This window comes from Myxine glutinosa, chromosome 2 (genome assembly GCF_964187855.1).
Source record: "Myxine glutinosa chromosome 2, kmMyxGlut1.1, whole genome shotgun sequence".
In the NCBI taxonomy this organism is placed as follows: Eukaryota; Metazoa; Chordata; class Myxini; order Myxiniformes; family Myxinidae; genus Myxine; species Myxine glutinosa.
In genome coordinates, this window is record NC_136262.1 from 144,128,064 (window position 1) to 144,153,989 (window position 25,926).

A 25,926-nucleotide genomic window follows, 5' to 3' on the forward strand; every position below is an offset into this window, starting at 1 on the left:
CATCCAGGGGTAAAACCCGCAAACATAGAGTGAGTAAACGTCTGCGTCATGAAACATTGCTGCGTGTGAACGAGAAATTTGCTGCAGAACTGTCCCTTAGTGTTGAAATGTACGCGTTGTATTTGGCAGGCTGTGCTGGTTGTGGAAAGGACATCTTGAATGGACAGGCACTGTTGGCCCTTGATAAACAGTGGCACTTAGGGTGCTTCAAGTGCAAGACCTGTGGGGTGGTGCTCACGGGAGAATATATCAGCAAGTAAGTTTCCAGCGTACTTCATCACAACCAACATGTGTGTGAATGAATCATGGTTATCAAATGACTCGTAAAAAAAACCTGTCAAAAATGACGGGTTGGTGGAGCAGTTTCTTCTGCGGTGCAGCCTCGCGAGCGTGCCAACGTCTGAAGCCTCGGCCTTGTGTCAGCTGTGCTTCTATCATCTTTATTTATAAGACATTGGATGTAAATGAACACTCATTTTACTCTGCATGTGTTGCACGTCACATGCAGCGAATTTCACCTTCTTGTACCTTGTATTTATTGTTATTTTAAAAAACGCTTCTGCACACCACCCTTGAGGCTTGTTTTGCAGGCCACCGTCTACAATACCAATATGAATGATCGTTTTAAAGGCCATTTTTCCCCGCGAGAGCGGGGGTTAGCCTTGCAGGTCCCACGACCTCATGGTTCCCTTTTTGAGGCAATGTTTTTATGGACAACCCTTAGTCGCCTCTTACGATGCGCAGGGATACGGTGTACCTATTCTAAATCGGGGTACACACCGGGATCATTCATCCCAGCAAGCTGGTACTCAATTAGCCAACCTCGGAAGGATGACAGGCTGAGTCAACCCCCCTGGCGTTAATTCAGCGATCGACCGGGATTCGAACTCGGGATCCTCGGGTCCCAAGCCGGCACCCTAACCGCTAAGCCAACACCAGGCTTCTACGATTCCAATAGAAGAGACATAATTACTCTTTTATGGAAAATGTTTTTGAGTTTGTTTTGCCCTCAAAAATAGACCTTAGTGAACACACATTCGTGTTTGGGTTAGAAGATTGGCCTTTAAAACCTACCCTTATGAAGGGGACAGACATCTGTACAAACACACAAACTCACATTGTGTTATATGTACGGTAGATGTTACTTCTTTTTATTGATGAAATTTTGTCATCCACTATGGCTCGGCCTATTTGTTGTTACCATCCTAGACCATAGGTCAAAATTCTGAGATCTGAGGCACAAATACTTTGTATGATTTTGATGCTTTCATTTTCTATTGTGGTTCTTGTACTGGATGTAAAAAGGACATTGACCTCCATTGACCTCTAGTCCCTGTTAAATTTAACTTCAAACCGATGCCAGCACAAATCTCTATCATGTTTCAATACATTTCATGCATCGCTTTAGAATCAGCCATACCATCAATACCAAGTTTTGTCGTTCAGTGCCATGACCTAACCACACGGACATTTTCCTGCTTGCAGGGATTGGATGCCATTTTGTGAGAAGGACTACCAAAGCCAATTTGGTATCAAGTGTGAATTCTGTGACCAGTTCATCACCGGGAAAGTGCTGGAGGTGGGTGCAAATGCTTATCGACGAGTCCGATTGTAAAATGCATTTTCCTTTAGAGTTGGTGGAATTGCCCGCACATCCATCAGTTTTGCAAAATCCTCAATGTCATCAGCAGTGATATGGTAAATAGTCAGGGGGGATTCCCATTGCTCAGTTTTACCGCTTCATGTACTCTTAGGAGTTAACAGGCTTCCAAAGAGGAACGGTAGTTGGCTATCAGAGAGTGACCACCTCCACCGAGATGATTCCAACCATCTACGCCATCCATAAATCAACTGAAGGAATGGCATCATGAAGTGGAACATTACAACTAACAGCAACCCTTTATCATCAATATGGCAGATCATTGTTAATCATCTCAAGGGAGAGAACCTGCAATAGATTGTTAAAGTGAACAGACGTTACTCTTATCGGATAAAAAAAAAACCTCTAATATAACAAAAGAGTTCGGTGAACCATTGGAATGTCAGGGAAACACAAGTATAGTTTGTTGAGCCTTGCATTCCATGGAATATCACAAAAGTGCAACTTCACACAAGCCTTTTATTGATGTGGCCAATACAGGGAATGTCATGGCATCTATACCTATATATATACATATATAAAACCGAAAAACACGGTCCGTGAAGCTGTTTGTCCGGCCGTCCGGGAAGCCGCCAAGCTCTGATTATGTGTCTGTTAATACCGCACTGTTTGAACGCTGGTTGGTTCCTGTCTATTAACCCTGTACATCTATTAATTACGGATTGTTGGAATATACCTTTCGACTCTTTAGACTGCTGAGATACCTTAGACTTTTGAAGAGCCTTTAAGTCCCCCAAGACCTGAAAGACCACGTTTTATGGACAAATAACCCTTAAGACCCCCCAAAACCCCAAAAACCCTTAACGATCCAAAAGACCATGCAGACCCAAAAAAACCCAAAAGACCATGGACACACAAAAGACCACAAAGACCCAAAATACCCAAAGACCCTTGAAGACCCCGAAGACCCAAAATATCCCGAAGACTCAAAAGACCCTGAAGACTTTAATGTGCCAAAAGACCCAGAGAACCCAAAATACCACAAAGACCCAAAACACCCTGGAGACCCAAAAACCCTGAAGGCCCTTAAACACTCAAAAGACCATGAAGGCCCCAAATACACCGAAGACCATTAAAGACGCCGAAGACCCAAAATACTCCGAAGAACTAAAAGACCCCAAATAGCCAAAAGGATCAAAAAACCCCGAAGACCCATAAAGACCCTTAAACACCCAAAAGACCACGAATACCCAAAATACACCAAAGACCATGAACACACAAACGACGCCAAAGACCCAAAATACCCAAAAGACCACAAAGACCCTAAATACTCCGAAGACTCAAAATAACCAAAATAGCCAAAGGGATGAAAAACCCTGAAGACCCTTTAAGACCCAAAAGACAATGAACACCCAAAATACCCAAATACCTTGAAGACCCTTAAAATCCCCAAAAAACCCTGAAGACCCAAAATACCTAAAATACTCTGAAAATCCTAAAAGACCACGAAGACCCAAAAGACCATAAATACCCAAAAGACCACAAAGACCCTGAAGACTCTTAAAGAATCAAAGATGCAAAACACCAAAAAGACCCTGAAGACCCAACCTTTTTCTTGTTGAACTTGAAAGTTCAACTTGAAAGTTGAACATACATACCAACTCATCCATGACATTTTGCTGAATCCGTCCACAACTTTTTGAAATGCTGTGCTATATATAGTTTTTGGGCCTAATCTCTTAATGGTAAAGAATCATTTTAAAATTTCTGGTATTCAGATATTTACTAAAATCATCAACTCGTCCTTGTCGCACATCCAAGCTCTCCACCAAATATTGGACGAATCAGTCCACAACATTTTGAGATATCCTGCTCACAGACAAACAAATGAAACATAGGGCCAATACCCCTGGTGTTCACCTGGTAGAATAAAGAGTATACTGCACCGACTAAGGTAATTTAAACCAATTCCAATGGTTGCTAGAAGACATGGCAGCTTGTAGAATCATACTAACATAATCATAAGATTATAAACAAACAAAGAAAAAAAATACCTCTTTGGGGGGGAAACCCCCCTACCCCAACCCCCATATAACTCCTAAAACCCCAATTTTTCTAATTCCTTGAATAAACATTGCTACGTCATGGGTGATTAAGGTTGTGCTGAAGTTTAATCGAAATTGCCTGTGTAGTTTCTGAGCACAAGGCAAATGCCTATTCTGGGGGGCAACACCCCCTCCTCCCGTAGACCCTCAAAGGGCCAAATTTTGTGAACATACTTTGGTACATCACGGGTGGTGAAGGTTATGGTGAAGTTTCATCGAAATTGTGTGTGTAGTTTCTGAGAAGAAAACAAATACCTATTTTGGTGGGTCAAACCTGGACCTACTTTGACCCCCCATAGATTCCCTAAGACTTTGATATTCTTAATGCCGTGAACAAACTTTAGTCACAACATAACAAATATAATTTGTGCCAAATTTGGTCGCAATCCCATCAGCGGTTTCGGAGAAGAAGTTTCAAGTGTTTACAGAAGGACTGGCTGATGGACTGACGACGTGCCATCGCATAAGCCCCCCTGAATTTTTTTCTTTCTTTTGTATACAACATCGAGGCTCGTGTAAGAGCTAACATTGATCACAAAAAGACAAACTGACACACAAAACATGTGATAAAGGGAGCGGGAGAGCAGGGACATCAGGAGATCTGTGGGAGGGAGAGAGCTTGCGGGTAGGAGGCATGGGAAGGGGGGTGGGGTGGAAGAGGTAAAAAAAAACACATGGACACTGCTAGGACTTCCAGGAAAGAAATCGATATTTCAAAAAAGTGGATCTGGGGTGAATTAACGGGGGTAGAAAAGATCAAGGTTTTGGATGGGGGAAGATAAGAGATGGTGGTGAACAGCTGTTTTAAAGACCTGGAGGGAGGAGTGGGATTGAAGAGAGTAATGGAGATTGTTCCAGAGGTGGGAGAAAAGAGGAATGAAGGAGTGAAGGTGAGCAGAGAGTCTTGATTTTGGCAGTTTAACCAGAAGAGGGTTTGCTGGCAGATCTTGTGCGACCTGTAGGAATATTTGGGGGACAGAGCCCAGAGAGAGCTGGGGGAGCAAGGCCGGAGAGGATTCGGTAGAAGACAGAAAGACCACCAACCTGCCTGCGGTGAGTAAGTGAAAGGCCTCCGGAGTTAGCTTCATCGCGGGAGATTCCAATGATTCTAAAGCTTTGGTTTCTACAGCGTGAAACCGAGCTAGGTGTGAGGCAGGAGCACCAGCCCAGAGGGGAGAGCAGTATTCCATTGAGCTGCGGATGAAAGCCTTGGATGTGGTGAGGAGCTCAGGTGTGCCAAGGAAGGACTTCGCACGATGGAGGATGCCCAGTCGGCGACTGGCTTTGGAGGCCAGCTTGGAAATGTGGTTTTCCCAGGGAAGGTCATGGTGGATAGTGAGACCCAAAACCTCTTGAAGAGGATTGTTGAGAAAGTAGAACTTTGTTCCAGGTGAGCTAAAAATAATTCATAGAGCGACACTTAGCAAAAGAGAATAAAGTAGAATGGCACTCAGTGGAGCATCCTTTTGACCTCTCAAATAATTGGTGGTTGAATTCTGTGACCTGATATGCAAATCGTCTTCAAATTTTAAGTTAATCAGATGAAAATTGACAATTTTAGAAATTTGGCCTATGTTGACCTTTTGGCTTATGTTTACCTCAAAAATAGTTGGTGGTTGGTTTCAGTTAGCTGATCTGCAAATCTTATTCAGTTTTCAAGTCAATCAGATGAAAATTGAGGATTTTAGAAATTTGAAAAAAAGTGGTGGACCTTTGGCCTATGTTGACCTTGTGACCTATGTTGATCTCAAAAATAGTTGGTGGTTGCATTCAGTTCGCTGATATGATAATCCTATTCAAATTCTAAGTGAATCAGATGAAAATTGAGGATTTTAGAAATTTGAAATTTTTTTTTTTTTTTTTTTTGTATACAAGATCGAGGCTCGTGAAAGAGCTAACATTAATCACACAAAAAGACAAACCGACACATCAAACATATAATAAGGGGAGCGGTAGACAAGATGGGGAGAGAGGGGGAAGGACACAAACACAACATTTGAGAGCAGGGACATCGAGAGATCTGTGGGAGGGAGAGGACTTTGGTGGGGGGGGGGGGGGGGAGGGGGGTGGCATGGGAAGGGGGGGGGGTGGGAGAGGTATAAATTATATGGACACTGCAAGGACTTCCAGGAAAGCAGTTGGTATTTCAAAAAAAGTATATCTGGGGTGAATTAGCGGGGGTAGAAAAGATCAAGGTTTTGGATGGGGGAAGTCATAAGAGATGGTGGTGAACAGCTGTTTTAAAGACCTGGAGGGAGGAGTGGGATTGAAGAGAGTGAGGGAGTTTGTTCCAGAGGTGGGAGAAAAGAGGAATGAAAGAGTGAAGGTGAGCAGAGAGCCTAGATTTTAGCAGTTTAACCATAAGAGGTTTGCTGGTTTGTTGACCTTTGGCCTATTTTGACCTTTTGGCCTATGCTTATCTTAAAAATAGTTAGTGGTTGAATTCAGTTAGCTGATATGATAATCCCATTCAAATTCTAAGTCAATCAGATGAAAATAGAGGATTTTTGAAATTTGACAATATTGTTGACCTTTTGGCCTATGTTGATCTCAAAAATATATAGGATTTTGTCAGACCATGAAGTGCACACATTTAGTGAAGTTTCGTGAAGATCGGTTTAAAATTGTGACGGGTAGGCAAGTATAATTGAGTGGACAGACAAACAAACACACACAAAAAAACACACAAGCCAGGTAATAAAACGAGAAATCCATCAGGATTGTTGCGAATCAGGGGATCATTTTATTGGCTAGATATGGCTACTTTACTTGTATTCACCACAGGCTTCGGTGTGGATGAGATGAAAATCCCAGGGAATTATATGACCCAATTCTATTGGATTCTAAAATGGGATATTTTGGTGATCACACTTGAAACACATACAATGTCAGATTACATCTCACTATTACAAATGTGAAGATTAAAATCCGACTGTTTCAGTTAAATAATAAAGTATTTAAAATGATCTCTGTAGTGTTCTTGGTAACGTGCAACTGTTAGAGGATCGATTGTTCAAGGCTAAATCAGAAGTTCAAGCATGTTCAGCACATTGTGCACCGGTGCGAAATGTCACACTTTGCACAAGTCACGCGAGCATCTTTCATAACTAGGTTCACATGCATGGATTGGCAGCCATTTTGACAAACACACACACCGTTTATTGTTGAAGTAGAGCAGGGCAACATCCCCCTGCATATATATTGTCGCATGACGGGGGTTGAATAAAAGAGCCTGAGTCCTTCTGGAGGTTTTAACTCTGAAATCTAATCGAGTGATGAAAGGTCGTGTGAATTTAGAAACAACTGCATTCATGTCATTGCTTTTTTAAAGTTAACACCAGATTGGAATTTAAGCTCACACACGTGGTGGGCAGCGGTCTTGCTGCAGTGAATAGGGTGTCCGGAAATCCCCGCATCCCCCATATGCCCTCCACCACGATGCAGCTCATTCTGTGCACAGCAGTGCAACCCTTGTCACCACCATGGTGGCAGAGGAAGAAATGTCAGCCATTGTACCTCCCAGCACTGAGCCGTGGGCCTCCCACAACGGCTGAGTGGCTGCTCCTCTGATTGGTGGTCAGCAAGATGACACACCATTGGGCTGCGCTGATTGGTGGCCAGCAAGATGGCACACCATTGGGCTGCGCTGCTTGGTGGTCGGAGTCCCCATTGGTTCAGGAGCTGTGCAATCGATTCGCCAAAGCTGTGTGACGCATCATTGGCCGGTACTGATGGAACACCTCGAGGGTGGGGAAGGAAGGAGGAATCCATAAAGGTGTGTTTTTTAAATGTTTTTTATGTTGAAGGCTCCAGTCACGGATAATATAGTCCTCATCAAGGCCAGTCCTTAAATAAAAGAGCTGCATTGATAGAAAAGTGAAGAAAGACAGAGTAGTCTAAAGAGTTTTTGAGGAAATAAAAAATCTGCTTTTTGAAAAGGGAAGGTCCTAAGTGTTTGGAAATACATGGGAAGGTGAAGAGTTCCAGAATTTGGCAGTGGAGGGGAAGAAACAAACATCATAACGAGCCACACTTGAGTTGCCAATGGTCACACAATAATCATGTGATGTAGTGGCTTGTCAAGTATTCCGTGGTATCGCTAATGGCGGAGGTATACAGGCAGCAAGTTCTTGGGAGCAGAAACCCAAGTAATATCTGTCGAAAAGAGAAAGAGAGCCAACTTTGTGGTGTAATTCGAGCGGGTCGAGTTTTGAGGTCAGATTGGGAGAGTTGATAAGTCGGATTACTTTGGATTCTATTCTGTCCAGTAATATACCGGGAGCCCAGGGGGGTCAGCCTAGCTGGAAAGTTAACCAATTTTCATGTATATAGCAATGGTCCATGTGCATGTCCATGTAAGGAAATGGACGTCTGCCGGGCACATTATGGTGGGTGTGGTCAAAAGGGCCATTAGAAAGGGACCCCAAAATTGAGCCAGATCAGCTCAGTGAGTTAACCTGATGAAACCTACATGAAATAGTTTGGCATAGTCCCAGATATCATGAATGACCACTGCCAGACAGTTTCAGTGGTGGGTTGTGCCTGCCAGACACCCCCGAATGACTCCACCCCCAAAATTGAGCTCGATCAGCTCGTGAGTTAACCCGGTGAAACCTACTGGAAAATGTTTGGCATAGTCCCAGATATCATTAATGACCACTGCCAGACAAGTTTCAGTGGTGGGGTGTGTCCGCCAGACACCCCCGAATGACTCCATCCCCAAAATTGAGCTCGATCAGCTCGTGAGTTAACCCGGTGAAGCCTACAGGAAATAGTTTGGCATAGTCCCAGATATCATGAATGACCACTGCCAGACAGTTTCAGTGGTGGGTTGTGCCTGCCAGACACCCCCGAATGACTCCACCCCCAAAATTGAGCTCGATCAGCTCGTGAGTTAACCCGGTGAAACCTACTGGAAAATGTTCGGCATAGTCCCAGATATCATTAATGACCACTGCCAGACAAGTTTCAGTGGTGGGGTGTGTCCGCCAGACACCCCCGAATGACTCCATCCCCAAAATTGAGCTCGATCAGCTCGTGAGTTAACCCGGTGAAGCCTACAGGAAATAGTTCGGCATAGTCCCAGATATCATGAATGACCACTGCCAGACAAGTTTCAGTGGTGGGGTGTGTCCGCCAGACACCCCCGAATGCCTCCATCCCCAAAATTGAGCTAGATCAGCTCGAGAGTTAACCTGATGATAATAAAATTGAGAATAAAATACTATGGAATAACAGCAACATACCTTTTGAAAATCAGATGTTTTATTTCAAGTCATGGGAAAAGCAGGGATTTGTAAGGTATAACACGTCATTTGTCGTGGGTATTGTAAAGACGCTGACGTTATCTGTTAAATGTAATACGTTGCCGAAACTATTATTTCCCTTTAAGTTCGTAATATTAAAGAAAGCGTTTCCGATATCATTGTTGGATAAATTGCGTACTGCTGAAACAGGTATGGATTAGTCAGGGGAACAATTTATAGAAATGTCAATTGAAAATGCTATCAACGTTTTAAACATGAAAACAAAACACTTCTACTCATTGATTGTAGAGAAAGAAAAAGGAAAAAAAGATAGAACCTGATGTATTTAATCTTTGGCAACAACGATGAGCTGTGGTACCATGAGGTCGATGCTGACATCGGTACCATGTGGTTTTACGGTACCATGAGCGCCGCTGTAAATGGCATCCGATGCCATTGCAGTTACCTTTCGGTCGACTAACTTGTGTGCACCACTGAAAGTTAGTGTCATGCCACCAAGGAGACGTCTGAAGAACAGGTCCAGCTGTGCTGGTATCTCTGGCGGTGCATTCCTTCAAATGTTGGACTGTTGCAGGATTTGGGGTCTTGGTCTTCGGGAGCTGCATCATCAGAGATCTAAGATGGAGAGCGACCCATCTTAACTTGTTATCCTGTTCATACCGTTTGGAATCCTCATAAAGGCGAGCCTTGGCATCCTCTTCTGGAAGAGCAGAAGTATAGATGAAGTTGCCTTTCCGAGGGTCTGCCAGTTTTATTGTGATTTTATTTTTCTTTGAAATGGTCTTTTACCTTCCTGGTAAGATTTTGAGCTGTGTAGGCCTGGAGGTCTGCCCCATCTCCTCAGACACTGGTGTACTCCTCTTTGTACATGCAAGTAAATCACTAACTAACACAGATCGTTGCTTTCCTAGCACCTCATTTTGGAGATATGAAAGCAGAGATGCAAATGCTCTCTTGTGATAGGACTGAGATGAGCTCCCTTCATTGGGCCTATCTTGATCATCAGTCTTCCTCAGGAACTGGACACGGCATGATTTGTGGTATTCTGCTTCCTTTGCGATCAGGTCCACGCCACTCCGAATGAGACTCTTGATACGTTCGTTTTTCGAAGACTTCACCCGATGGCAAAGTGACTCACAACCGGCAACTGTCGCTATCGTCAGTCTGGGCTCCTCTTTTTCCATTTTTCTTCTTACGGATTTTGCCACAGAAAATACATGTCCCTTTCAACAGGCCCTGCTGATCTGACTTGGGAAGGACACTGTTTGGATAGAAGCCTTTTTGGTGGTGGGTTCATCATCAGGTGGCAGGGGTTCTGTCAGGCGCTTCACTGCTGTGTAATGCTTAAGACAAGAAGGGTGATAGCTGACAGATTCGTGATAACTGCTTACCAAAATCTGTTGTGTGAGGATAATGCATTGTATTAAAAAATCCCCAGAGCCACACTTTTGCTAACACCCATTATAAAAAGAAATGGCTACAGTAATATTAAATATTAATTGAGAGGAATGAAAATTGACATTTTTCGTGGTATGGGCATGAGCTTACGTTGAGGGAAATGGTTCAGTCACATGTACAAGAATGATCATGATGGTCCAGTCAGACACGAAAAATATCTGCCTTCATTTCCCTCAATCAAGAAAAGAGCATAAATTCACATTGTTTAGCTTTAAAGTTAATGACCGTACAGCTAAGCATATAGGCTCCACTTGTAGTATATAGTGTGAGTAACCTTGGCTGCATAAGGTTCATTGACATGTCTATATCAGTGGATAAGGTAGGCCTAATTAATGGACAAGTGGCCCTCCATATGATGGATGGACAGCATCAGCAGGAGGGTGAGGGTTAGGTGAATTCTATGCATTTTGTGATTAGGCCTCAGCGCTATTCTGGTAACATACACGTTCCTGATGGATTCAAAGGGATGTACATGTACCGCTTTGCATCATCATAAACACACTGATTTTGAGTATAGTTACAAAGGAGAGACTTCTCTTAAATCTTGAAGTTTTAAAGCTTGATTAATGAGATAATAGGTGGCAGCATGATATCTATGGGGAGCAATTTAAGTAACAAAACTTACCTCTCATACTGCTTCTAATATCTTCTTGGATGTGTTGATGACTGATCATTAATAAAATGAGTTGGGTTGCAGTGAAAAGAGAACTTGACTACTTGATTCCTATTTTAAACTGACTATTTCCCACACATATACCAGTAAAAGTGTCACAAAAAGTAATACATGTAACGTAACACGCCTGGCACCTTGTTGTCTAGGTTCAGGCTTGGTCAAATACATGCTATATTGATAATTGTGAGTAAATTACAAAGCCACAGAATCAAGAGATAAATTGGGCTTTTTCTCAGCTCAATCTAGCCGTCTAGCTCAATGGAGGGGGGGGGGGGCGTTCGGGGGTGTCTGGTGGGCACACCCACCACTGAAAATGTCTGGCAGTGGTCATTCATGATATCTGGGACTATGCCGAACTATTTCCTGTCGATTTTACCGGGTTAACTTACGAGCTGATCTAGCTCAATTTTGGGGTGGTGGCATTCTGGCGGGTCTGGCATTCTGGCGGGTCTGGGGTGTCTGGCGGGCACAACCCACAACTGAAAATGTCTGGCAGTGGTCATTCATGATATCTGGGACTATGCCGAGCATTTTCTAGTATGTTTCACCAGGTTAACTCACAGAGCTGATCTAGCTCAATTTTGGGGTCCCTTTCTAATGGCCCTTTTGACCACACCCACCAGAATGTGCCCGCCCGGCAGACGTCCATTTCCTTACATAGACATGCGCATGGACCATTGCTATATACATGAAAATTGGTTAACTTTACAGCAAGGCTGACCCCCCTGGGCTCCCGGTCTATAAGTATGTGGAACTAGAACCTCCCCAGATGTGCGAGCAGTACTCTATACAAGGATGAACCAAACCTTTATATAGTTGAGGCAACTGTTGAGAGCCCTCTGCCTGAGCCCCCTCTTGTTGGCAGTGGGTCACCGGAGATTATTCGTACCCCATGATGCTGGGAACTAGTGGCCATGAATTTTTCAGACTTTTTTGGTTCACGAGTTATCAGAGTGACCACTATATTCGTCATGGGTATGTGTCTGTCTGCCTGTCCGCAGCATAACTACCCGATGATATCATCCGATCTTGATGAAACTTGGGTGGGAGGTTGATATCATGAAGAGGTTGTGTCCTGCCTATAGTGGGCGTATTGCGCCCATTGTGGGCGGAGCGACGCCCGAAAAATGTCTTTTTAGGGGGTAATCGAGTTCAAGCTACATCTTCTCCGAGGGAGTTGGTGGAATCTGACAGGGGTTTCGATATTTGGTTAGGCCAATGTCATGTGTCTAGCCGCACGGAGCTCGATTTTTCATTTTCGCCCCAAGGGCAAGGTCACAAGGTCACGAAATTTAGAAAAGTCGATTTTTGATGGTTTTATTACATTGTTCGCTTCCTGATGGGGTGAAATGTCGTACATGATCATATTTTATCACATACATCATGAAATACAAGTTTTCCAACAAATTTCAGAATCTTCGACCTTTGACCTTTGAAGGTCACACAGGTCACATTTTCAAAGTTGTCGGAATCGAACCGAATTTTCGGTATTGTGTCGCTAACTAACCTCATAACTGATTATACATTATTTTCTATCTCATCTCAAGGTCAGTAACCTTCGCTTTGACATTTCCAGGCCAGCACCACACATAATTACGTACAGCTGGCTCTTAAAGGCCTGCACACGCAGCATATTGGGGCCCTTTGTAAATAGGCATGTACACCGCATGTCGGGGGCCGACACCTGCCACGTGGGCCCCTGACTCCCCAGTCCGGGCCTGTTTCGGTTATAGTCCGTCCTTTGTCATTGAATACTGCTCGCTCATGAACCATCGTCGTCTCCTGACTTGTCATATTTAATTGGACATTTCTGAGGAAATGAGAGGAAAGAGAAATAAAAGAGAGAAGATGTAAAGGTGAGGAGTGAAAATGAGTAAGAAAAGTGGATGATATTTGTTTGTGAGAAAGAGAGGTAGAAGCTAGCCCGGTAGCTATTTTGAGTGAGACAGAAAGTAAGACCAGTAACACGGAGAGTGTAAGATGGTTCCTGGAACCACTTTAATGCTCCTAAGTCAGAACGGTACTACTACCCTGTGCGGTTGCTGTCTACAACCTACTACCTAAAAAAACGGTCCAACCAGATGGGTATTTTTTAGGAGACACCATCTCCTTACTGGATGGCCTTTGGCTCCCAAAGGGAACTCATCCGCCCTTTAACAGGTATTTTTTTAGTCCTGCAGGGTGTCACAGTCACCCTCCCCACTGGCCAGCCAGTGAGGGTAGTCAGTTTAGTCGCCGACTACCCGACGATGCAGCAGGGAGCACCGGGTTACATGTTATCAGTGGCAGTCAAGAGACTGACCTGACAAAAAACTCTGGCGTTGCTCTGTGTGTGTGTGCTGTGGGACTCGCTCGCTCTCTGACATTGCCCCTTGAATGAGGTACTCTGAGCCCACAGGCTGTTGCATTGTGGACTTTACCATGTCCAGCATCATTTGGGGATGAACTTCCAGTTCTAATCACTCGCCCGATCATCTTTGCTCATGGATGTTGAGTGTCTGTGCCCCTAGATTGGGTTAGTTTCTTGTTACCTCCACCACCAAAGGTGGATGGAGGTTATGTTTTTACCCCTGTCTGTTTGTCTGTTTGTTACTTGCCGAAATATATTCCCGGCAAGTATGTTGGTTGGTTGGTTACTTGCCAGAATAGATTCCGGCAAGTATGTTGGTTGGTTGGTTACTTGCCGGATTAGATTCGCCGGAATAGATTTTGGGTGGTGAGGGGGATTGAAGCCAGATTTTAATCTTACAGCCGCCATGTTGGTGCTCGCCGTCACTACGATGCGAAGCAAAAGACACCTCAGAGCTGTCACATTCACAATCGCTATGTCGTATGTACTCCCGATACGTGTTTCCTTCATTGTAAAAACTACCAAGTCAACAGTTAATAGGATTTTGAGCCGATAGGTGTTACGGCCTTGCCAAGATCGATGGAGACAGCGATCTGTTAGCTTATACACCGCCCAAATAGCTATGTGGAATTCTCTCATGAAGAGATTAAACCCACGTCGTTTGAACTTTGGCAAAGGTCATTATTTACTTTTAATTATGTTTATACAGACTTGGCATTTAATATGGAATATTTTTTTTTTCTTAACTTGGGTTTACTTTCTTAACTCAGTAAATCAATCTGGTGAGTTTCTTTTACACTTTGGTGATTTATTTGTTAAAAGAACCATGTCACTGATTGTCTGTCGCAGCAAGAAGTCAACAACAGGATTATATCACAGGTGGCGTGGCAAAATGTATGGACAGGTGCATTTGATGATTCGCTTCACAGTCGGGTATACAAGGGTTGTTGTGTTCTGTATTAGTGGAAAACAACTGCTGCACATCTCCAAAAGTTATTGCCGCTTCCTCTGGAGATGGTCCGTCAACTCGACAATGCTGTTTGTCATGGAGTGGTGGCTTTACAAAATTACGGCATGAAACAGCGTACTATTGCTCGGCAGTATGGCATCACTCAAGGTCAGGTGTCAAAGATCCTGAAACGAAATGCTCAGAGGGGTGTCCCTACTCCAATACCGAGGCCAGGACGTCCCCGCAGAACCACAAGGAGGGATGATCGCCAGCTGCACCGGTTAGTCCGCAATGGCCGTACCAAGTCAGCTAATCGGCTTAGGGCTGAGTGGCAGCAACTGACTAATGCGCCTGTATCCAGAAGGCTAGTCAACCAATGACTGGTTCAAGCAGGCTATCGTGCCAGGCGTCCCCTGAGAAAGCCACGCCTGACCACACAACACCGCCAGCGCCGATTGCAGTGGGCCAGAGAGCACCGTCAATGGCAGCCAGGACACTGGAATCACGTGATCTTCAGTGACGAGTCTAGATTTCTGGTCTATCGTCAAGATGGCCGTGTCCGAGTGCGCAGACAAGTGCATGAAGCCTACAACAATGATTGTATAGTGCCAAGAGTCCAAGCTGGAGGTGGTGGGGTGACCATTTGGGCTGCTTTTCATGCATGGGGCAAAACTGACCTGGTTGTTCTGAATGGAAACCTGAACCAGTTCAAGTACAGGGCCATTCTGGAAGAAACATTGCTTCCATTTGCTCGTGCAGCCTTTCGAGGAAACTTTGTCTTCCAAGATGACAATGCACGGCCTCATCGTGCTCGCATGATCCAACACTTTCTTTCTGACCGTGGTGGAGAGCATATGGAGTGGCCTGCCATGTCCCCGGATATGAATCCGATAGAGAACTTGTGGGCAGAATTAACGCGTCAAATTGACCACTTGGACCAGCAGCCGACCTCTGTGCATGAATTGCAGCAGGCTATTGTCACTGCATGGCAAGCGATTCCTGTCCAAACCTTGGCAAATCTCGTGAACAGCATGCCTCAACGTGTACGTGCTCTCCTGAATGCTCGTGGGGGTTACACGAAGTACTGAGCTGTAATTTGACTGTCCGTAATCCCAGTCGTAATTTAACTTTTGTTTTTGTTAAAAAAAATTTTGGCTAATGTGCAAAATAAAGAGATACTTCTGGAAAACGTACGGAAGTTTAACACAGTACTGTCCATGAATTGAGTTCGATATCAGTTTACATCACTTTCAAGGATCAATTTATTTGTTTCGAAATGTCAAATGTGGTTTTTGTTTCTTTTAAAGGTCACATTAACAAAATCTAGAATAATTTCAACATAATTCCACTGAACTTTTGGTTCTAAGACATCTTGAAAAGTAAGTTCACCTCCACAAAAAAAATATTCCATATTAAATGCCAAGTCTGTATATGAATCAAAAAGAATATAATTGGTTTTGGGTCGTCCTTTCCGCATATCTCATGGGATTGTGAGTTGGAGAGACGGCCGTGATGGCGGGGAGGGGTTGGCATTCTCTCAAGCAGGGATTAAACCCATGACCTTATGTATTATTATTTTGATCCAAAATGGCCGATAAAAAAGTACATTCCGGCAAGTCCTCGGTTTCTGACCAATTTTTCATTTGTTTGTTTGTTTGTTTGTGAACGAAATATCTCAGAGTTGTGGATGGATTCGGAGGAAATTTGACAGAGAGATAGCGTATGTCACAAGGACGAAATGATTAGATTTTGGTGAAGATCAGGATTCGGATCCGGCTACCAGAATTTTTTTGAGTGATTCTTCACCATTGGGAGATTGGGCCAAAAACGATACATAGCAGGATATCTCAAAAAGTTATGGTCATATTTGGACAAAACTTTGTGGACTGGTTGGGTGTCTAAAAAGGACAAAGAAAAATCGATTTGATTATGGTGAAGATCTGAATATGGATTCGGATATAAGAATTATTTAATTTTTTAAGTGATACTTCACCATTGAGTGATATGGCCAACCAGGCGGAGGTATGCTCTCTACCGAGTGCCGTCGTTCTAGTTTAAGTATTGTGCTTATTATTTCTGCCACCGAAGGTAGATGGAGGTTGCGTTTTCACCACTGTCTGTCTGTTTGTCTGTCTCTTTGTGCACAAGATATCTCAAAAGGTTGTGGACGTCACCTGCAAGATTGCAACACCTTTTGTATGCTGAAAATGGTCACATGCAAGATGGCGACACCTTTCGTTTGCCGAAAATAGCCGCCTGTAAGATTGTGACACCTTTTGCTCTCTGCGTCACACATGTTGATTTGTCCATGTCAATGCTACCCTTAGTTAATGACTCAGCTGTGTTGTCTGTCTGTCTGTGTTGTCTGTGTTAATGTTGACACCTGTGTTTTGGCTTGCCAGCTGAACATCAACCCTGGAATTTAAATTGTATTTGATGTTGTGTGCCTGGAGAGAGATATTCATCTTTGATACTGTAGACACACACGCACACACACACAAACAATTATTTACTGAAGGCCCCAAGAGAAGTTTTGAAAGTAATCTGTGTGTAAATGCTTTATTTTTTCAAGCAAGTCAAGCTGCTGTCTCCTGATTTTACGGATGGCTTTGAATTGGTAGTAAGTCTAGTCAGGCTTTGTAGTCCTCCAGATAACAGGGCATTCCAACCAAGAGGTGAAGAATGTGCACCCGGTGAGTGGAAACCCAGTCGGCCTTCTCTTGTTGACATGAGCACACCAACTGTCACAGCAGGTCGGAAAAGAAAAGTGTTTGCAGAGCACTTCCTACTTCAGCACTCTTATTAATGGCGGTAGCAAAATTTGTGTGATGTCCTGTTCATGTGTGCTGTTGCAAAATGTTATACTGTTGTCTGCTTTGCAGCCCATGGGGTATTCATGCAATGCCGTCACGTTCCTCTGTATAAAAGCGAGAACGAGTCCAAAGTGATGGTGCTTGATCCCTGTAAGGCCTTGTCCACACAGACTAGATTATTTCTTTTCTTTGGGAATCAACGCACAGAGTCAGCACCAGCCATGCTTCAACAGGCCAAACATCACCAGAAATATCCTGTGGCCAAATATAGCTCAGTAATGCTGTGCAATGTGTCATATGGGAGTGAAACAATTCTTCATGGCCATCTGTTGTTCAAGGCAAACCTACTTAATTGTATTCATTTTGGTATGCCCTTAAACTTGCATGCTCACTTAATAGGTATCTTTAGACCCATATCGTCCAACCCTGCATGCCAGGAGATATTTTGAACATCCAGATTTGATTTCAAATCGGAAAGACAGATAGACGTCTGTTTCCAGAAACAAGTATATGAGCTATGATGTAATGATTCCTGTGGGCACGTCACCAGAACGGCAGTTTTCATAGACCCACGACTTGAACCCAGGACTCAGCTCGGGTGATCACGTTCAACCGATCCATCATGTTATCCTGATGTAATATATATATATATATATATTGTTGCGGATATGGGATTCGCATCCATCCATATCCGCTTGTAAATATTCCCCTATTTCCTCAATACTTCCCAAGTATCCCCAATCCCCCATTCCCTAGTCCCATTTTCTGTAAACAACACTCTGTAGACCCGACCTCCCCCTATTTCCCCCATTAAATGTCGTGCCCAGGTTCACCGCATCTCATGTAAGACAACTATAGGACATCTTGCTAGTTATTCTTAGTCTATGTCAGTTAAGGACTCGTTTCCATTAATTCTGACCCTTCGTTGCACCAGAATGTGATTGTATGGCACCGTTAGGAAGTTTAGGACCTCCCAATACCTCCCCGCAGCTCTTCCTCACGGTTCAGCAACAACAACAACAGCAACGGCGGCGGCATGCACAGGGAGTGCGCGTCCTCACTCCGGCTTGGTTGGTAGGGGGTGTTGGGAGGGCATGAGGCCTTCCCAACGAGCCGCCATCGAACATGTGCTCGACGGGGTTACCAAATAGGGGCTCCCTGTCGTCAGCTCCTCGTCAAGGGCGGAGCCCGGTAACCCCCGCACCCAATGGAAGCGGCGGACCGGTCCCATCTGGGGCGGAGCCAACCAGCCGAGGGCGTGTCACTCCCCGCTGAGCATGCGCAGGAAGAGGGAGGTGACGTCAGATGCGCGCTGAGCTTGGAGCAAGCAAGACGTACCCTCCGAGCGCTGTGAGGCCTCCCCGCATCTCTGGACTGGACCGTGCTTTATCCTGTCCCCGAGCCAAGGTGCACCTTGTGCTATCGACTACCTGTCCCTTCCTGCCATCAATCCCTGTGTAAGTCAGCCTTGTTCCGTTTGTCTGTGGTCTGTCTGGGATAAGATAAGACTGTAATTAAGTGCCCATCTCTTCTGTGTCTTTTACCTCACTCTGCCGTGTAATCTACCCCCTTTTCTCCACCACTGTAATTATACCCTCCTCCGGAGGTCTTGAGAACTGTACCCCTTGCGTCGTTTCATCTATCCCAGTCGTTGTGTCCTTTCCATCATTGATTTAGCATAGCGCGATTTGGTCAACGTCTGGGTGGAATCGGGGTCTAGTCGGGGAATAACTGTTCGGTCGCGGTCATACCAACCGCTCGGTCAAAATAACATCTAAACCGCGTCCGTAACAATATATATATATATATATATATATATATATATATATATATATATATATATATATATATATATATATATATATATATATATATATATATATATATATATATATTAGTGGGGTCAGCCGTGGGAATCCCACGGGCATGGGCGTGTGTGACATTTTGACATATTCAGTTAGATGCTGCACCTGCACATGCAGTTTCACAAAATGGTTACTGCCAATTTATCAGATCCACAAATAATGTAATCAACACATTGTATTTACTTCTGATAACATGTGAATGCATGTGCGTGCACATGGGAAATACAGTTTGAAATGTGTTATTACATCGCATGTAAAATGTGACTTTAAGAGATCAAATCCTCTCCCTCCCACATCACGCACACGAGGGAGAGTGGGTCACACACACACACATACACATCCACACATGTACACACACATGCACAAACACACATGTACACCGACACACATGCACACATATACACACACACACACACACACACACACACACATATATATATATATGTATACACACGTACACACATATATAATAATATATACACACACATCCCACATGTCCCACATGTATATATCCCACATCCGACATGTATATACATGTTTAAAGTGTACGTGCACATAACTAATAAAATAAAAACGAATAAATATCTCGCGTAATTTCCTGAAACTCGGTGAAATTCGATGACATTCGCTCCGTGAATTCACTCGGTTTCTGGGTGAAATTTTTTCCTTTGGGCGGTGTATAATCGCTCCAAACGAAATATCTCAGCAATTTCCCGTCTGTTCATTTATAGCCGGCGAAGCCGGTGTTGTCAATAAACGCGTACGTATTATGTCGAAAACCAGATTATGCCTTGGCTTGAGAATTCCAAAGCGCAATGGAGGCCGCCATCTTGCAGATGCGGAAGTATGCATAACAAATTGAAAAATGTTCAATAGGAGTTTCTTTCGCCCGTCTTTGTTTGATTCACAATCTTATGCACCTCTAATTGATAATTAAAATACTTTAAGACCAACCTCGGCCCGCACGGGCCTGGTTATGTTCAACGAAAAGCATCACCAAACACCGGAACCAATGAGATTCGAGCATTTGAAAAAATATTTCTAAAACCAAATCACGCAATGGAGGCCGCCATCGACCGGATGTGGAAGTTTGCATAAAGCAATTGCGAAAAAGTTCAATAGGAGTTTGTTTCACCCGTCTTTGTTTGATTCACAATCTAATGCACCTCTAATTTGTAATTAAAATACGTTAAGACCAACCTCGTTATCTTCAACGAAAATCGTCACCAAACACCGGAACCAATGAGATTCGAGCATTTGAAAAATATTTTTTTAAAGCTTATTAAGCGTGAAAACGGCGTCAAATATTCTAAAATTGACGAAGAATTATTTTTTAGAAATCTCGCGGCCGTCGGGGATAGTTTTTCATGGCTGGAAATATCCGAAGTTGAGACGGAATTCACCGAATTAATCAAGAAGTAAATTTTATCAATTTTAATCTCATCCAGAATGCAAATGGTACCTACTACACCTACTACACCTACTACACCTACTACACCTACTGCACCTACCTACTACCAACTACCTAACCTACTGATGCCATAGTGATGGGTAAAATAGTGGCAAGAGGCTTTGGCTCCGCCGGCTCATTGCGGCTTTGCAGTCGGGTACTAGTATTTTTACAAATGTGAATGACATGTCCATGCACACGTGAAATGGACACGTGAACATTTACTTCCGGATAATAATGTTGAATGAAATAAGAACGAAGAAATATATGTCGGCATCATTGTTGACGTTTTTGTGACGACTGTTATCAAACGGAAAAGTAATATATCTTAACAGTAAAAAAAAGCGAAGTTTTCAGATATGTCGACATTTTGAGCTATTTGGACGGTGTATGATACATCGCCCTGCGATTTTTTTTTTTTATATATCTTGGCATTTTTAACCCAGGACTTCCCAGGACTTTTATGTATCTTTTTGAAAAAACCTTCCTTATCTACCTTCTGTCCCCCCCCTCCCGCCTCCCCCCCTCAAGGCCTCTACATAATTTCGTGTGTGTGTGTTTTTTGAGAAGGAATTGAAAAACAAGAGAGGCGAGAAGAAGAAGCGCGGCTGGCTTGAAGGCTTGCCGGCGGGAAAAGTGAAAGGTGGAAACAAAAAGTGGGATGAGCACCGGGTTTTTGCGGCGAGGGACTTAACCATCTGTGGAGAAGTGCGGTAATCCCTCCCGAGGGCTGTCAGTTAGAGGCACGGTTTGCGTAGGAGGGACCGGTACGGAATTGGTGAAGAAGAAGGCCTATGGCTATGGGGGCCTCGTACATGAGGCGTCCGATGGGAGAGCGCGGAAGCGTGTAGTGCTCGGCGAGTATCGTCTTCGCCTACCAGAGGAGATGTGCTGTTTCCCGATGTTGGAAGAATTCAAAGTTGCGCTGATCGATTGGCTTGTGGAGGGTGAGGACATGACTCGGGAAAGAGAGAGGAGGGTGAAGGCGCCATCTTTGGAGCCTACGGCTGGGACCGGGCCGCGGGGAGTCATCCTAAACAGGCTTGAATCCCTTCCCCTCATTCTCTTTCCATTACTGTTTATTTTCTCCTTTTATTTTATACCCGGGCAAATATTATTTTGCAAACCCTCCCTCACCTTGGTATTAGATAGGGATATCTGTTGGGGTGTTTTGTTTGTGGTGTCTGTCTTGTCCCGGCCCCTGTCCTTTAATTAATTATTTATTTATCTCCACATGTCCGTGGACATTTCCTATTGTTGTTTTCTTGTACGACTTGGTCGTATATCCTGCGGTTTCATTTATCCTGAGGGAAGGATTTGTATTCATTTTTTTGAACTTGCATTGCATTGCTGGGTCAGCAGATATTTGTATATTGTGTATTGTGTATTGTTGAACAACGCTGATCTTCTGTGTTTTGGTTTATCCTTGGTAAAGGGTGTGTGTGTGTGTGTGTGTGTGTGTGTGTGTGTTGGTGTGTTGGTGTGTTGGTGGTGGTGGTGTTGCGGTGTTGCTAGATTGCCAGCGATTGAGATCACCAGTGGCAGACAACCAAACAGTTTTAACGCCGAGGCGAACAAGCCAAATATATAGCGGTTATTTTGTGGCGCGCGGATGGAAGGAAACAAAGCGTTTACCTGAACAGCACAAGGGTTTAATCCAGAACCCACAACGAACAGATATGACAGTAAATTCAACAAATAATGATTTAATGAAAATAATGTAATACGAAAGTGTTGAAATAAAAGTTGAAGTTAAACCTAAAATTCTAACTGAGGTACCTCACACGCAAACTCAAATACATACACCAAAGGGGACAAATAAAATACAATGCCTTTAGCCAGCCGGCACTCAGCTCTGGTCCCAAATGGCTTTTAGGAGCTTGGTAGTCTTTGAAGCAAATAGCAGCCACCTGCGTGAGGCAAGCAGACGGGACGACCTCCTTCTCCTCGCTCTTGGCCTGCTACACCTCCGAAGAACACCACAGTTGCCAAAACCTCCTCACTTCCACTTGCAAAGCTCCCAAAAAGCATCAAAAGCTTTTACAGTTCTCCTCACAGCCACCCACACAGGCAAAACAAGCTTCTCTCTTTTCTCCTCAAGCTCCTTTTACCAACGTCCATTTCTCTCCAGAACCTTCTCTCCCTAATGTCACACAGACCAATCGCCAAGCTCTGTTGAATGACCCCAAGTCCTCTTGAACAATGACGAACTTTGGGGGTGTGGCCTTCTGGCTCCGCTCTTTTTGGAGGTGGGGCTTAGTCCGATCGGCTATGTTCTGAGTTATTTCGGCATGCAGTGGACGGTTATTGTTGTTTAACGGAGGCTTTGCATGGCTGGCCTGGTTGTAGTTGTAGCTAGAACAATGCAACTGTGTCGCCAATATGCATCTGCATCATCCCACAATGGGTAGATGCCATCACTCTGCATATGTATGGGTAGGGGATCACGTTTGTGAAGTTTCGTGTTGATCGGATAAGGTTTGTTTTCTATCCAAGATGGCTGCCAAACCACGTGACATATGACATCATTATTTTCAAACTATATGCAAGAGTGCTGTTTGATGATATTTGTTAAATTTTGAGCGGTTTCAATATCGATAGGGTGAGCAGTTTCAGAGATATAATTATTTAATATTTTCTTTCAATGTAATGTGGCTGCCAAATCATGTGACCTATGATGTCATCAATTTAATATTTCAATACAAATGGGTCATAGATCATGTGCATGCAATTTCAGATTTTTAAGATAAGGAATTTGATTAAAACATTTTTGGTTGGTATACCACTTCACCTATGATGTCAACATTATCATGTTTTTGTTCCGCATTGGGAGTACTTGACAATGTGCCAAGTTTCAATTTTTTCCATTGAGCGGTTTCCCAGAAATAATATTTTAATTATCTGCTTTTAATCCAAGATGGCTGCCATACCACGTGACCTATGACGTCACAATTATGATAAAAACATTCTGCATGGGTGTCACTCCTACCCTGAAAGTTTTGTCTCAATCGGACATATGCTCGCTGAGAAAAACGAGGTTTAGCCTGTACGGACGGACGGACGGACAACATGAAAACATAATGCCTCCGGCGACATTATTTAATATTTTCTTTCAATGCAATATGGCTGCCAAATCATGTGACCTATGATGCATAAAAACCTTGGGAAAAGGCCACCGAGGGCAGGCACATACTGAGGAAAACTAACTTTAATCCCTACCTAGTTAACATAGCTTCACCCTTTTTGTGAAGCCACATAAACAATCTTAAGCTACAGTTTCCCTACTTAAATACCTCGAGATGCCTCCGACACGTCCACGGTCCATGCTACAACTATACAATCCTATCTTTACTATGGGATTCCTCCATCTACCCCCACAAACGCAGCAATATATAAAATGCAGAAAAATGTGTGTGCATAGTGCATACAATACACAGCATATGATATGCAAAACAAGACAAAACATGGCAAAGCATAGTGCCTCACTGAATTGGGAAGCCAACTATTTTTTAGGGCAAAATATCAAAGGTCAACTCGAGGTCAAACATCTAAAATCAATTTTCATATTAAAAATCATCAATTTTCATCGGATTGACCTGAGCTATGATTGAGATTGTCAATTTTAACCCTTAAAACCCCAAGACCCTTTAAGATGCTTTAGAGCCTTTAGAACCCAACACCCTTTATAACTCTAAGACCCCCAAGATCCCTTTCAACCCTCAGACCGATTAAAACCATGAAAAACCTGAAGATGCAGAGGACCCAAACTATTCAAAAGACCCAGAGGACCAAAAATACCCAGATGACCCAAAAGACCCAAAAGACAAAGGACTTAAAATAACCAAAGTCACCAAAAGACCCCGAGGACCCAAAGGACAAAGCCACACAAACACGTCCTGCCGATGGTCTGCAATGTCTGATTGCTCTGTCTTGTTAAGTCTGTATCACTGTGTTCATGTATCCTATATAAGAGACCACCTTTAGAGGCCATTTTCCCCCGCAGAGCAGGGGTTGGCCTTTTTAGGGCACCGTGGTCCCCTTTTTTTGAAGCAATGTTTTATGGCCGGATGCCCTTCCTGCCGCCAACCTTGTTCGTCGCCTTTTGGGACACACAGGGAATTACCAGTGAACTGGTGCTCAATTTGCTGACCTCGGAAGGATGTCAGGTTGAGTCAACCCCCCTGGTGTTAATTCAGCGATCAACCGGGATTCAAACCCAGGATCCTAGGATCCCAAGCCGGCACCCTAACCGCTAAACCAACACCAGGCTAGTATCCTATATAAGACATGTAACTATGACAAAAACAAATTGGTCACATGGATCACCATCAATGAGGTTAGCATTAGACTTACAACTAAAATCAACTTGATGTTATGCGTAGAGCTACGTTACGCCTCTATTACTTTGTGTTGTTTTAATCCGAAATTCCAACTTCGATGTTATTTCAGATGTTTTAAGGGTTTGTAGATATATGACGTCAGATTAACAAATCTTCACTCAGCCACTTCTTTCAATTATTTAGTCACAGACTATGCAAATGATTGGGGGGAAAGCTGGAGAGGGAGGGTTGAAGGTTAGGGTAAAAGTAATGGCTGTAAGAATGCCGATGCAAGCACAAAACGGATGTGAAACAATCACATGCACAAAAAAGCAGCTCCAGGCCTTGGGGGTACACAACAATGTGAAGTGTCATGTTTGCTGTGTCTGCAGGCAGGAGAAAAGCACTACCACCCAAGCTGTGCACGATGTGTCCGCTGCAAGCAAACCTTCAACGAAGGCGAAGAGATGTTCATGCAAGGTATTGAGTTTACCTGTCGAGCAGGTACAGAACATTCGCCAATAGTATATGATGTCAAGCTTGCTCATAACTTCATTATATGTTATATGTGTTTACTCTCATACGCTCCTACACTAAGCATACAAAAAACAACAACAACAACAACACCTCCATCTCCTTCCAGCTTTTACAGAAATACTACCTCAGGCTCATGAACGTTGTATGACGAGAACATTAAAAAACGAATTCCTTTCTTGGAAGTCCATAAATAAACACAAAAGTTTCGGCAGTTTGGCATTCCCATACTTTCTGATGTTAGATTCCCAGGTTCAAATCCCATGTGCAATGTGCATTTTACCATTGTATTATAATGTACTTGTTGTAATTTATATAAAAGTGCACACACTTGTCTTACTGTTGTCTAATGTCCTTTCCCTCCAAGTAACTAGATGGTATTCATAGAATACTTACCCTGCGCAGTCAACTTGGTGCGAGCCAACTCTTCTGTTTTTGAACGTATTTTTTCTTTGATACAATATGGCTGCCAGACGACGTGAGCGATGACGTCATAACTTTATATTCTCAAATATAATTGTTGCATAGATCACGCTCAATACA

At 43.6% G+C, this 25,926-nt stretch overlaps 1 protein-coding gene across 11 annotated transcripts in view; it reads left to right on the top strand.

Annotated features, from left to right (window-relative positions):
* Window positions 1-25,926, top strand: part of LOC137421193 (actin-binding LIM protein 1) — a 488,353-nt gene that overhangs the window by 367,311 nt on the left and 95,116 nt on the right. For all 11 annotated transcript variants that reach the window (XM_078771775.1, XM_078771768.1, XM_078771771.1 and 8 more), the window contains 3 exons: window positions 130-256; window positions 1,486-1,579; window positions 25,242-25,329. In XM_078771775.1, coding sequence (XP_078627901.1) covers window positions 130-256; window positions 1,486-1,579; window positions 25,242-25,329 — 309 coding nt within the window. The remainder of the gene's footprint in view (window positions 1-129; window positions 257-1,485; window positions 1,580-25,241; window positions 25,330-25,926) is intronic.